General features: G+C 39.2%; 1 protein-coding gene across 1 annotated transcript in view; it reads left to right on the top strand.

Annotated features, from left to right (window-relative positions):
- Positions 1-15,117, top strand: part of LOC139940691 (serine/threonine-protein kinase 32A-like) — a 79,463-nt gene that overhangs the window by 42,612 nt on the left and 21,734 nt on the right. Inside the window, exons 7-9 of the mRNA XM_071937052.1 lie at positions 4,997-5,100; positions 7,844-7,960; positions 13,231-13,356. Coding sequence (XP_071793153.1) covers positions 4,997-5,100; positions 7,844-7,960; positions 13,231-13,356 — 347 coding nt within the window. The remainder of the gene's footprint in view (positions 1-4,996; positions 5,101-7,843; positions 7,961-13,230; positions 13,357-15,117) is intronic.

Raw genomic sequence — 15,117 nt, forward strand, 5'->3', positions numbered from 1 at the left:
TGTTGCCATAGTTACAGTATTCTCAAGGAGCTAGAGTCTGATGCCTGTTATCATTTTACATCTTTCCTCTCGTTGTCTTTTGTCTCTCTCCACGTCTGCCCTGTGTCTCCTCGTCCATAAATCTCCCCAGTAATTATACATTTGTATGCGCAGTCGTCAATTTGTCACCAACACCTAATATATTCCGAACCAGTCCGACAAATGTAGAATATATAGAAAGACAGTTCTTTAAAGAACTTAGTCTACCTGGCAATGGTGTTACTGCAAACCAAATATAATATTAAAAAAACTATATAATCTCCCTGGTTGCAAGATGAAAGTGTTGGGATTCTCAAAATACGTAAAAACAATTGACTTGTTTTTATTTTAACTAAACTGGAATCAAAGGCACTAGAGCAGGAAAACAAAACAGAATTAATTTCCTTAAAAAGTAAACAACATTGACTGTGTATTCTTGGTTGCGACGTGGTACGTGATAACAAGGTGTTTTATTCTACTGTTAGGTTTTGTCCGCCGCTGTAAATGTGAAACGTGTAGTGCAGACCAATTGTTCAATTAAATGCACTCTTTCAAGCTGAGATTTGTTTGCTTGGATAATGGGGCATCTGACTGGTTGTTGACAACAAAGTCTCTAAAGATTGAGGGAAAAACCTCGTCCTTTTTTGAGAGAGAGTTAAAAAAAAAAAAAAAACGAAACAAGATTTGTTGAAGCCAGAGAGATCAAGGTTCTCCATGTCATTGAAGAACTGCCTCTTGCCGCCGGTTTACATGTAGCTTGTTGGTCTAGTGTAGTTGTAAGATGTCTGTTCTAGCCATGCAAAGTTTGTGGGTTCAAATCCCACCCAAGTAATTTGCCTCTGGATTTTTGTTTCTTCATGGAACTCAGGATTTAGTACTGAATATTCAGGCACATCTAATTGGTGTAAGGGTAAAAGCAAACTATATTCTTTATCCCTGATCTTGCGTGGAATTACAGTCAGACCTTGGAGGCCTTTGCCTCAAAAGTTCCCTGTAGATTTTGAGATTTTCCAATGGATGGCCTTGCCCTTTTCTTCTTCATAAGTCCCTCTCTAAATCCATATCCAACATATGTTTGAATAAAATATTCTCCATAGAATCAGGAGTTTACCAACATGACAATTTTCCTTCAAACAAATTTGAACCAACAGGGAGAACATTATTAAAAACAACACAGCATTGACCCCCCCTTAATATCTACTAATATGCCGTATTTATGAAAGAGGATCATTTTCTTACGATCATATTGCAGAGAAAACAATGCCCCGGGTACGCATTACATGTACAGTGTATGTGTACACAGAACTATGTCAATCTACCCGGGGTATATGTAGGTTATGGAAATATTGTGGAAAAGATTTAGGCGTCCAGTCGTTGAAAGGAGTGTAATTTCCTGTGCTGTTTAGTCCTACTTGGTTTTGTCTCAGACTGCAGTTATAAGTAAAGTAAGGTTTGTGCATGGTGACACCATGTAAAATCTCTTTGTGAGTGTTGGTGGCTCTGTGGAGAGCCTATTTGTACTGCTCGTTATACATGTATGCTGGACTATTTGGTTTCTTGAAAGGCAAAGCATTCTGTTTTTGGAACTGTTTAGTTGTTTTAGTCATTTATAAATGTGTACAGGAAAACTACATGTAGCAAGGTCTTAATGTTCATATTAAAGTTGGCATAACACACAAGGTAGTACATCGCTTTTAATCCGTCAAAACAACTGGGCGCAATTTCATGGCTCTGCTTATACATAAGCATGAATCAGTGCTTGCGGTAGCAGGGAATTTTGCACTTACGTCAAGCTTCTTTCATGGGAAGAAGGGAATTTTGGCTTGGGCGCGTATGTACTCCCTGTTACTAGGCATTCTTTGCTAGCACAAAAATTTTGCACTTGCCTTCAAGTGGAGAACGGTGATCGTTTGTGCAGAATTCGGCGTTTAGAAGTGTCATGAAATTGAGCACTGGTTTGCCTTTTCTGTTTGAAAGTAAGTAAGTAAACATGCTGAACATTTTGGATCAATACGACCTAATTCTGACACTTTAATTTGAGTTTTAAAAAGCTCTTCCTCTAGGTTTGAGAACGTTAATAGCTTTCGTTTAAGGTATTGCACACACACACAAAATCCGCTATTGGTATGCTGAAGTGGTAGTTAATAGCACCCCATTCACTTACACTAAAAATAGGAGCCGGATGACGGACAACGTGCCAAATTTCACTAACAGCCTACCAGGGTTCGCTCTTAATTTTTTCAGTGATTACATGGACTAGCCAGTAGGACCAGCCATGTCAATAGTCCAGCACCTTTTCACGTGTCAATGTTCAAACAAAATAGGGATGCGTTTCAATAATGAACTAGCCAGAGGAGTTTTTGACTGGTCTTCGGGTGTTTTAACTGGCATTAGGCCAACGGGACCACTGTTTGAGGGAGAACGCTGAACTTGAACGTGTACATGTTCAAGTTGATTGTTTACACCATGTACTGACTGTAATACTAGTGCGGTCTTGTATGCCGATGATGCGGTGGTGGTTTAAGTGGTGGAATGTTTGTCTGACAGCTGGGTATTTGGAGCAAAAGTGACTTCATTAGTGCGGAGTGCTTTTAACTACCGAAGTAATGCGTGTGTAATTTTTTTATTTTACAGGACTTGGTGAAATTAATAAGTATTTACAGTGCTTTACACACATTGGTATAGTAAGGGTTCAAACATGTAGGTAGATTTAACGTCTATTTTCATTTTTTTTAATTAAACAAATCTATGCACCACCCACTGCATAAATTACGTATTGAACTCCCTCCAGCTACTGAGAACGCTTGGTAGTCTGGTGGTCTAGCTTGAAAATGACATTTATTTCAACAGGTTTTTGCTACGTACGTTTCCACAACGAACACAAGTCAATATAGACTCATAAAAGTTATCACCGAAGTAAAATATTGTAGATGGACCTAAACAAACACAACTTGTTTGCATCTCACCTCCTCACGCAAGAAGAAGCCAAGTAGATTTAAAAAACATAGCTGTCGTGCAGAAGATAAAAGGAAGCCTGCTGCACCACAATACAGTATAAACGTAACGCCTTCCCAATCAGACAGTACAAACTTTATTGGTCCAGCAAATGCCTTGATGTTATTTTACCGGCCGTCAACGCATCCAGATGTATTTATCCTGTTGCAACGATTCATTAACCCACGTTATTACATGTGCACTCTTGCTCCTTTCCCTGCACTGTCAAAACATCATGCGTTCAGTGAATGGTTAAATTGCTGGCTTTCCTTTACAATCGTTATCTACTGTTTGGATCAGTTTAATATAATAAGTACGTGTACTGTAGACCAACCTCCCCACTATTGGGAAGCGCGCCGTATCGATACCTCTCGTTATGCTATTGAAATTTACTACTCTGCTAGTTGTGCCTCAAATAATCCAGCTTTTGCATTGCGGCATATTTTCTGCAGCAGGCGCAATATAGTAAAATTCGTGCTGAAAAGATTGAAGGATTGTGTCACTGATGTCTGATTGTGTTTTGTAAGTGAATTCTGTTGTCGTGATAAGTTGTGAGCGACACAGTTGCCATTTTTCATTTTGTAAAGACAAATCTTGGAAGTTAATGGGACACTTTGAATGGGGCACCAAGAAGAACAAGACCAGGGCAACAGAGACCACTGTTTTTTATGAAATTCCATACCGGCTTAAATAAGCATACATACATCTGCAAAGAGTTGCTGAATTTGTGCTTTGAATCCTTTGGCAAAACATTCCATAGAAAATTCATGCTATTATTCATTTCAGGAATTTGATTGAAAAACAAGAATTTACAAAACTCATAAAACACTCAACAAAAAATACCTAAGAAGTATATTTCCAGTTGAAATGTCATGTGGTGTAAATTACGTGCGTCTAGTACCCCCACAGACTTTTGTCTGGCGGATAATTTTGTTAAGCGACATTATATGAAATTGAAACCTTCCTCAATAAGGATGAGGAAAACCTTTCATCTTGTCTTTGGAGGCAGCAGAAGATGTCTCAGGACGCTTGGATTAGGCCGTCTCCGAACTCGGCACTGAGACTGGGACAAATATGAAAGTTATACACTGTAGAACTTTCAGCAAATACTCAAGTTACTAGTCAGGCCTTTTCTGCTTGGTTAAAGGGCACCCTATAAGGAAATTGTAAAAAAAATTACTGGAGCATTTCAAGGGCACCAAGGCAATATCAGGGGGCATTGAGGCAACCGTGAAGTATCAGGCCTGATTTGTGATGAAGTTTTTTCAGACAGCTGTGGGTGTAAAGCAATGCATCATCCAATCGTGGGTCAAAGGACAAACCCATCCCCCAGCAAGTTGTCACTTTAAAAGCAAACTTCAATTAGATTCCCCCATAAGATATACACAGTGGCTGAGATTGGTGTTGAAACATGTAAAGGTTGAAGGTGGAGGAGGAATGTAGAAATGCAAACCTTGAACCTTTTCAAGGAACTGAGCACAAACAAATTATGCTTGGGACGGCAGTGCATTCTGCTCTAACCAGTCAGACTCGTAATGGACTGTGAAGCGGGCAGCCCTGCTTCAGCCCCAGGAGTACATGTAGGTGGCAACGTGTCCTTAGTGGCAGTTGATCTGGGTTGATAGCCCAAATCAGTAAAGTGAGCCCTCACCTTGAAGTGGCCGTCCAGCCTTGTGGTCTTTCATTATAAACAACATTTTCATGTTTTTGTTTGTGACTATTTATGTATAGTTTTGCTTTGAAATTGTTCAACTTGTTATCAGATAAACGCTCTCAATTAGGAGCCAGAGTTTCAAGACAACATAATATCTGTTTCACTAACACAATCATTTTGTCAAAGTTTCCCAAAGAATTGAGAAATATATCTTAAGTTATCATTCAGATCTTTTCTGAGGTGCTTTTCAACATTTTGTTTAATTTATAATTTCATGATTTTAATGTCAATATCTGTCTTGTCTTTTATCTCTCCTCTGTTTATCTACAGCTCCAGATATCCTTAATACAGCTTCAGCAGATTGCAAAGGCTACACATTTCCAGTGGACTGGTGGTCTTTAGGGGTTTGTGCCTACGAGATGTTACGCGGAAAGGTCAGATGTGAACTCATTCATTCTCGTCCCACTTCTCTCTCTCTCTCTCTCTTTCGCTCCATCTCCGCTGTCTTCATCTCTGAAAGAGGACAAATCCAAGAAAGAATTTAAAGATTAAATCCACAATCAATAGGTATCCATGCGGAGTGAATTGCTATTTCCATGGAAACAGCTATCTCTATTTCCGGGCTTTTCCTTTCGGCGTTCATGGCAACCTCATTCATTTTTTTCCTCTCTTTTTTTTCTCCTCGTTTTTTCTTTCGTTTTCTTGTTTGCCTGAATATTTTTGTCTAGGCCTGGCTAAGAGCAAATACTGCAGACATGAATTACCTAAAATGTGATTGGGTTGCAATTTGTGAGTCTGGGAAAAATACTGTCATCTTTAATTTAGATTACCACACTGTTCAACTTCTGCATCCATGTGAATGGGAGGTGACTTGAAATGGTTTGAAGTATATATGCATTGAACTGTCGGCTTGTTAGATCCATTATTTTACCATTTTTACAACTTAAGTCTACGTTTAAAGACCAGGAGTACAGCTTTGTAATTTTAAAGGTCAGGTTACCAATGTATACTCTCTAGTTTTCAACAAACTGCCTTTGAAAATGCTAGCATTAAATAGAACAGAATATGATTTGTGCTTTGTCCTGTATGCTTCATTTTGGGGGCACCAAGGCATTTCTCTTTGGTAAATGGCACCCTATGTAGCATTTCAAGGGCACCAAGACAATGACTAGGGGGCATGGAGGCAATCACCTTCTTTGCCTCTGTGATGTATCTGGCCTGCTAGCTGACAAGATCAGTCACTATGGCTTGATGGTGGATAGCAAGGAGAGGTTATGTTTTATAACCCCTAAGAAAATAATAGTAATAAATAAATAACATTTGAAAACCCTTTTGATAAGAGCACAAATCCCTTCATAAGGCTGCGCAGGAATTCAAATTCTCCTCCGATGGTGATTGATGAAGTGTTTTCCGTTTCTTATGCCTCATCATCCCATGGCTTTAGAGTGCTCATTAAATATAACTAATCATCGGTTGGGTCGAGGTAGGGAGAAACTCTATACTTAATCTTGAGAGGGTCCGGGCACAGACCCAAGCCTGATGATTGCCTTGAAATCTAAGGTATGTGAAAATGTACTCAGCGAAGCACTTCAGACTTAGCTTGATTAGATCGTGGGAGAGAGAGAGAGAGAAAAATAAAGACTTTTCTCTGGTCAATTATTCACATGGCTTACTACTTATTGAGGTCCGGTCAATTATTCACATGGCCTGCTACTTATTGAGGTCCCGTTTAAAGGCAAGGCTGACATGTATGGTGATTACTCAAAATATTATTTGCATCAAGACTTACTTGGTAACCTGGTAACGAGCAATGGAGAGCTGATGACAGTATACACGTTGTGGTGAACGACTCCCTCTGAAAGTAACAAAGTTTTTGAGAAAGAGATAACTTCGATACTCATGGTGTTTCCACAAACTGAAAGCTTCTGAAGGCTACTAATGGTTTCTTGTTGCAGGCCTGGTATGTCATGGAGGCAATAAAGGTGATTGCCCCGATGCCCCCGATCATTGCCTTGGTGCCCTTGAAATGCTCCGGTAGAAATTTACAATTTCCTCATTGGGTGCCCTTTTGCAATGAGAAAATGCCTTGATGCCCTTGCCCTTTCAAACATGCAGCATACAGGCCTGTTATTGCCATTAATGTTGAGAGTGATTACCAATTGTGTACCTTCCCTTTAAGAGTTGTAGGTTTGTAGGTTATCCCTTTTATTGATCAAGGACCCATTTGGGATTCTCAAATGTACCTTGCTTGAGCCAGATAGATAAGACGACCCTCTCATGCCATGCAAAAACATACATGTTTGTTTTGTTAGCTCATGTTTTTCCATTAGCAGGAAAGGCAGTATTATTTGTCCTCTTCTGAAGTCAAGTCTTGGAACAAAATTCTCTGTGTTTTTATAAGCGGCACATTATACTTGAGACTGACCATAAGAGGTTTTCACCACATATAAGCGCTTGAACCAGTTGACTTACAGTTGCTTGCATTGCAAAGTAGTCTTGCACAAGGACTGTTTTCTTTTGAAGAACAAAAAGGTATTAGTGTGGGTTTTGTTAAGCCAGTGTTGTTGTTTCATTTCAATCATGATATTTTATGTAAAATTATTAAAAGTATGTTCAGGATTTATATCGAATGTATTAGACTTGTGTCTGAAACTTGTTAGGTAGAAAAAAAACACCACAATGTGAACTTTATGTACTTCTGGCTGGGAACCAGTTTCTGTTCAGCATGATTTGTCTGTGCTTAGCGATTTTATATGCTTTAAGAAATTAAGCCCTGGACACACCCCCACGGGAATGAGCATTGCTCCTCACTCAAGTTCAAATAAGAAGCATGAGCATCAGAGAACAGGTAGTCATAATTGTCTTCGATTAAGACTCAGCTGTGGCACACTCCATTGCGTTGGCCCTGAGTGGATGCAACCATCTGCCCTATCACCGGAACTTTGAATAAATCACCGGTGTGTGCCGGGGATCAATTTGAAAACCAAGAACATTGATTGTTACCTTGTATATTGCCATCTTTTTATCTCGCTCTTTTCCGTTTTTTTTTTCTTTCCTCTCTCAACGTACATGAATCTGTGCATCGGTGTCGACGTCGTCTCGGTGTTGTCATCTTGTCCGCGGTTGTGGCTCGATCACCCGTCTGGATTGCTGGTGTTTGGTGTTCCATCCCTACAGAGGCCGTATGACATCCATTCTAATTCCTCCATCAGTGATATGATGCACATGTATCAATCAACTCATCCACACTACCCATCGTCGTGGAATCCAGCTCTCTCTGATCTTATTAGACAGGTTAGTATACTTACTTTGATACATGTTGCAGAATTTTTTTGAGCCAGGGTTATTTTTTGGGCGGCGGGGGGTCATCACAGGGTATGTTCTTATTAGGTAAGTAGACCTTCCTCAAACATTGGTCCAGAGTGTAGAATTAAGGATTTTTTTTCTCTTTTTGGGGCGGGATTTTGAGGGCCTGGGTATTGATCGTATTAGACAGGTTTATTATACCCTCCTTAGGTTGTTTCATGTTTCAGAATTCTGGTGAACAAGGATTTTTGTTTTCTTTGGTTCACAAGAACCATCTTTGCCCTGATATGAACCCATTTACTCTAAGGTGAAGAGAAGCAATTAATGAAATAAAAAGGTTGCTCAAGGACACAAGTATCACACCAGGGTTTCCACCACACTTTGACGCCACGCCCCGGCCACTAGAATTTGAGTTTGATTCAAGAGAACGCCTTAGCAGTCCAACTCAGCAGAGCTCACAGATGAAAAAAAAACCTAATTAAATGCATGCTAACTTCTTGACCATGTGCCTTAAGCCCTTTAAAAAATAATTTGAAGATGTCAAGTGATGTTAATCAGGAAGAAATGAATGATAAAAGTTTTCACCATGGGATCGAGCGTATCTCAAAGAATCATCATCAAAATTCTCTCAGTCAGTTGAGAGTGATTTCAGTATATCTTTCCAATCTACATCAAGATTTAGAATCACTATATTTGAACCTTCGGGCAGATTAGACAACAGGCAAATGTTTTTCACCACAGCTTAATATTCTCCTTGTACATTGAGCTCCCTGATTTCGCCGCACAAGGTCTTCATCTGCATTTCATGCAAAATACTCACAAGCAATAAATACATTGCCCTTCAGTAATCTACTGTACTGAAGGTATTAAGTTCTCTTTCATAATTTTCAAAGTTGAGTCGTTGTCTATTCAATATTCCCGTTCATATTTTTATATAAGAGCTTTGGGGAGAAGGTGGGGGTCGTTGTTGAATACCATTACATACAGTGGCTCTTAGTGTTTAAACCATAAGGATTATAGATCTAAGAAGAGAAACATTAACAAAAGACTGAGGATTGTTGTAAATCTTGTTGTGGATGGGTACACATTTGTGTACATTGTAGCAAATTTGCAATTGACATGTTGTATCATAGTGAAGCGTCAATGTTGTAGCCATATTGGGCGCTGCTGGGCAGCCACCACCCAGAACCATAAAATTCTGACCAGCACTCTGAGCGAAATACTTAAAAATACTCATTTGTTAGAATATGTATTTTTTACAACTATTGGTTTATTGTTTTTATGTTTTGCATTGCTCATAGAGGCTCCTGCACTATGCACTCTTTAATGTCTCATATTATTATTAATAACATCTCCCTGATTGCAAGATGCAAATGTTGTCAGCTCTACTCTAGTGGAGTCAATCGCAAGCGGGATAAAAAATATGCAAGACTTCTTTCTTAGCTACTAAACGTGTCACAATAGATTGTGATGTTTGTCTTCAATCAATTCCACTCAACTTCCTCCGCTAAAAGGAAAGTAAATTACTTTCCAAGTGACATATTTCCATCCAATGCATTGTATTGATTAAAATGCCTTTCATTCGTGGACTTGCCCAGGAGTTGACCTGATGTACAATAAACTTCATCATCACAGCATAACAACTATTATGTTTCAAAGGCAGGCAATAACAGTCCATGTTTCACCTAGTAATTGCTATCTTAAACATGTTTCACCTAGTAATTGCTATCTTAAACATGTTTCACCTAGTAATTGCTATCTTAAAATGTCACAACTGTTCGTTTGGAAAAGTGTAATGCCTCAATGGACAATTAATTGGAAACAAATGTTAACCATCATAAAATGGATTCATTTACTTTTAACATTTTCAGTTGATCAAAGGCATTAAAAAAATGGAAAACATTTCCTTTTGTAATAGATAATCATTTTAGAATGGAGTCATTACTTTTACAATTTTCAGTTGATGAAGGCGTTAAAAAAGGAGACATTTATTTATAATTTGTATTTTTGTGCACAATATTTTGATGCTTTTATGATTCTGTCAAGCCCCTTTCAACCTCCCAACCCAAGTCCCTCTTTGTTGTTTGAGGCAGATGGAGGCTGTCAAGTCAAACAACACAAATTTTCATTTATGTGATGCCAGTTTATACGTATCCTCAGGATATGGGTTTTCAATCTCTACCTGGCTGCGTGGGTTTTCCTTTGAAGAAATCATCTGGGGTTTTCCTCCTTCATCTAAAACTGAAATGTCCTTCTTGACTTCTCTCCATTGGGTTCTTGGCTAGTACAGTGATTAAAGTTACTTTTCTTGGACTCCTTCGCTTCACAAGCAGAATTAGTAAATGGAATGAAATAAGTTGAGGATGGAGTCGTCCTTTATCATGTGTTTGAGAGGAGCATGACATGCCTGAGCCTTCAGTCTCAACGGAATTTTTCTAAAGATCCCCCCGCCCAACCCTTAGTAAAAACAACGTATTGATCATCATGCCAGGTTGTACATGTATAATTACAGAAAGAACGCACTGCATGTTTAGAGGTTATTCATTGTGGACAGCCCATAACAGATGAGACCCTTGTGTTATGTAAACCTGATGTTCACACGAGTCAACCTTGTGTACACAGTTACTTGGCAATCTGTCTCTATGCATTATTGTAATGGAATTTTGAGTTTCTACACGAACATGCCAGGTTTTGAGCGAGTACCGGGGTGCACTATTTGATGAACAGGGGAGAGTTATTTGATTGTAAAAACAAAACGGTCAAGTCTTGGATGATGCATCGATGACAGCAGGATCACTGCATGCACTTTAAAGTTTGTCAATATATGTGACTTAAATGCTTCGTTTTTGAAAGGGCAAGGGCACCGAGGCATTTTCTCCTTGGTAAAGGGCACCCTTTAATATAAGGAAATTGTAAATTTCTACTAAAGCATTTCAAGGGCACCAAGGCAATGACCAGGGGGCATGGAGGCAATCGCCTCCATTGCCTCATTGAAGTATCAGACCTGAATAAGGGATAGCGTTGACATAAAGCTAGATGGCTCAGTTGGTAGAGCACCGAAATGTTAATCTGGAGGTGGCAGGTTCAAGTCCCGCTATCCACTCAATTTGTTACCCAAAGGTAAACTAAAAAACAATAAAGAATAAACCACATGCTGAAATTCTACGACAGAAGACATCAAGTTCCTGTGGGGAAAATAAATCATGAGTCCAAGGGAGAAACTGAAGCTGCGGTTAGATGATTCTATTTGAAGTATTTGGCCTTCCGGCCAGACATGCTTCACCCACCTGTATAAACGCCAGCCTCGCCAGCAGCACAATTACAACCAATCACTTCTCTCTTGAAACACTGTGTGCCTTCCATCAGGGTCCAGTCGCTAACATTTACTCGCATAGACACACACACACCTAGGACGTGTATGTAAATTTCTTGTTGCTCGCAGGCACCAATATTTTAGAGACTGTGATGACATGAAGAGGAGCACTCTGTGTTTCCCAAATCGTCTAGAGTTGCAACAGGTATCGGGACTGCGGCAGCCATGGCTGGTTAAATTGTCTCAGGGTTGTTTAAGATGTCAATTAGCACTCAGTGTGTTTTACACTCCACTGCAGCTTTGTGAATACAAGATATGTTACAACTTTGGCCATAGATGTTAGTTCTGTTTCGGGATGAAGAGTATTATTTGTTTTTACTCCTACACACCATGTTGTGTTAAACACTGCACTGTATATTCAGTACTTTCCCAATTTCTGTAAAAAAAAATTCTCGGGTTAGATTTTAAAGACGTGACCTTTGCCTGGCTAGAGCAGATGTCTTGCTACTACACCACCAAGCTGGAGGCAGAGGCAGTTCAAATCCTATGTGTTAGCAGCTGGTACCACAACAATTGGCCATGTTTGCTAAAAAGGTGTCTGGTTGCCGACGTTGCATCAATCAAGATAAGCTACAGCACTGGTACTCTGTTCAGAGCAGAACTCCCAATCTATGTTTACAGGGGTGGATTTCACAAAGAGTTAAGACTAGTCTAATCTGGAGTTACTCATCCTAACTTGGGACTAGCCATACATTTTTTTTATAAATTAGGATTAGTCCTAACTCTCTGTGAAATCGACCCCTGGTGTTACTTTCAGAAAAAAAGGCTTGCGAATGCAACGTTCGCTGCAAACCTTTACAGCTATGACGTCTATAATAAAAGTAGTTGAAGATTGGAGGATCGGAAACTGTCTTGGCTCTATTCAAATCACGTTCATCCTGTTCATATACCTTGTTTACATGTCTCCTCATGGATTGCATAGAAACGGCTTCATCTCAGCTGAAAGTGGCACATCATGACTTGATCGGCAGGTTACAGTCTTGACTTGTCACGTTTCCTTTTTTCAGAAAGTCTGAAACCCTTGTCTAATTCCCATTTATCAGTATTCAGCAAAAGAAGAACGATGTGACCCCAAACCTTTAAGATACTTAGTATACACTGCTCAAGAATAGATGAAGGTTAAAGGTAAACAAGTTTTAGAAGCGATTTGAAACATTGTACAATAGGTTTCTTATTGCCCCTGGTCTTGGTCTTGGTGCCCCTTCAGTTTTAATTATTTTATATTTCAGCGCTTAGAAACCATGTATTAAGCGTTATATAAATGCATGTTATTATTATTATTACTATCTCAAAACTTGTCCAGCTGTTTTATAACTCCATGTTTTGTGGACAATATGACTCAAAATGTAAAATATTACTTAGATCAGTGTAGTATCTTGCCTGCCACAATGGCCCTTGAATGTACGCAGTCACTCTTTTTGTTAGCAAAGGTTACATATGTTAAAGTCATTGGTATCAAGTGGTCAACATTACCACACAAATACATGTAGAAAACGAAACACCCAAATGCACTAAAGAAGGAACCACTAGGAAAGAACAATGTGTTTGGTTACTAAGGATTTTTTATGTATTTTATTAATAATAATAATGATAATAATAACGAACATTTCTAGTGCACCATGTCGGTGAATGATAGCATTCATGGCGCAAAATGTTGTTATGTTTGGAGGGGACAGCTCCAAAGATTCCTACGAATTTCATGAAAGCCATCAATAAAATCTCTCATCCCAAACTTATTAAGGAATCCATCTTTTTTCCCCGGATCAAGTTGTCCACATTCCCAAAGTACACCCATCTCCCTCGATAGTTCCCAAGACACCCTCAGTTCAAATACAAGATGTTGTTACTAAAAAGAATTGACCGATGGTTTTTGTTGATTCTGCAGCTTTTGGTTCGAGATCCCCAACAGAGACTTATCAGCCTAGCGGCATTGTGTAAGCATCCGTTCATGTCCGATGCCGACTGGGACGCCGTTCTGGACATGAAGATCAAGCCTTCATTTGTGCCCCCTGTAAGTATAATCCTTCAAAAGTTATCATCAACTGGATGGGCCTTGCTTTCATGGCTCTGCTTACCGCTTCATTCTGTGCCCACTGTTCTCCGCTTACTGTGCAAGCGCTGAATTCGGCGCTAGCTGTTTAAGCGGAGATTACCTACATGTAGTTGTGAAGAGTATGCACTTGCACTTGAAGAAATTTCCAGCTAAACCGTGAAATCTGCTCATATGCACAAAATAACAAACCTGTGAAAATTTAAACTCAATGGTCGTTGAAGTTGGGAGATAATAATGAAGGAAAAAACACCCTTGTCACAAGAAGTTGTGTGCTTTCAGATGCTTGATTTTGGGACCTCAAAATCTAGTTATGAGGTCTCGAAATCAAATTCAAATATTTTAGTGGAAAACTACTTCCTTCTCAAAAACTATGTTCCTTCAGAGGGAGCTGTTTCTCACAGTGTTTTATGCTATCAACAGCTCTCCATTGCTTGTTACGTAAGTTTTTTTGCTAACAATTATTTTGAGCAATTACCAATAGTGCCCAGTGCCTTTAAACAGTACATTCTTTAACCAACATCACCAACACCACACCTTACCTTTAAATCATAAAAATGAAAATGCTGCATTATGCATTGAATACCGTGGAGCCAGCATCAACAAAATTGTCATACAATTTCACTTCCTCCATGATTGATCAACCCTCTGCTTAATTTGACAGCGTAGACTCTTTATTACTTCGTCATGTGTTCTCCCCGCTAGCTAGTAATATATGTGACAATGAAACAGTCCTAGTTAGGATCCCATCTCTCCTTTTCTCTTTCTGTGTTGTGTAACGCATGTAAAAGAACCCAGTGCACTTATTGAAAAGAGAAGGGGTTCGCCCCGGTGTTCCTGGTTGTGGCTGCTTAATGCGCCGTAGCACCTTGTAAACCCTTATAAGGTGCTAAATAATTGGGTCTCAGAATTAATCACTGCAATAACCTATCTTTCTGAAAGTTTGTATATACTCAGCGCCTTGAGTACCTTGTTTGGTAGATACGTGCGCTATATAAGACTTCGATATTATTTCTATTTTGTTTTAATATAAGAAATATCTCCATCCCCCCCCCCCCAGCAAGAAATGTATCAGACAGATGTGTACAGTATGTATTTTAAAGGTAGGGTCATACCACCATGGTATTGACCCTGGGTAATAAATTGCGTTATTTCTTTCAAAAACCTTTCAAAAACCTTTTCAAAAACCTTTTCAAAGACCTTGTTTTTTAAGATTGTAACGGTAGTGTCAGCGTTTGAAGTTGTTTTGTCTGTTAAAATACAGTTTGGCATTTTGTTCCTTACAGGTAAACATTAAAAACACTTGGAGTCAGTCAAGATTTGAAAATTATTACCAAAGTAGCTTTCAAATTGCTCTTTCCAAGGGTATGCAAAAAATACTTAAAGGAACACGTTGCCTTGGATCGGTCGAGTTGGTCTTTGAAAAGCGTTTGTAACCGTTTTTTATAAAATGCATATGGGTAGAAAGATGTTGTAAAAGTAGAATACAATGATCCACACAAACATGCCTCGAAATTGCGTGGTTTTCCTTTTACCTCGTCGACTAACACGTCGGCCATTTATGGGGGTCAAAATTTTGACTCCCATAAATGGCCGACCATGTTAGTTCGCACAGTAGAAGGAAAACCACGCAATTGCGAGACAAACTTGTGTGGATCATTGTATTCTACTTTTAAAACATCTTTCCAACCATATGCATTTTATAAAAAACGGTTACAAACG

The sequence above is a fragment of the Asterias amurensis genome, chromosome 8 (genome assembly GCF_032118995.1).
Source record: "Asterias amurensis chromosome 8, ASM3211899v1".
Taxonomy (NCBI): domain Eukaryota; kingdom Metazoa; phylum Echinodermata; class Asteroidea; order Forcipulatida; family Asteriidae; genus Asterias; species Asterias amurensis.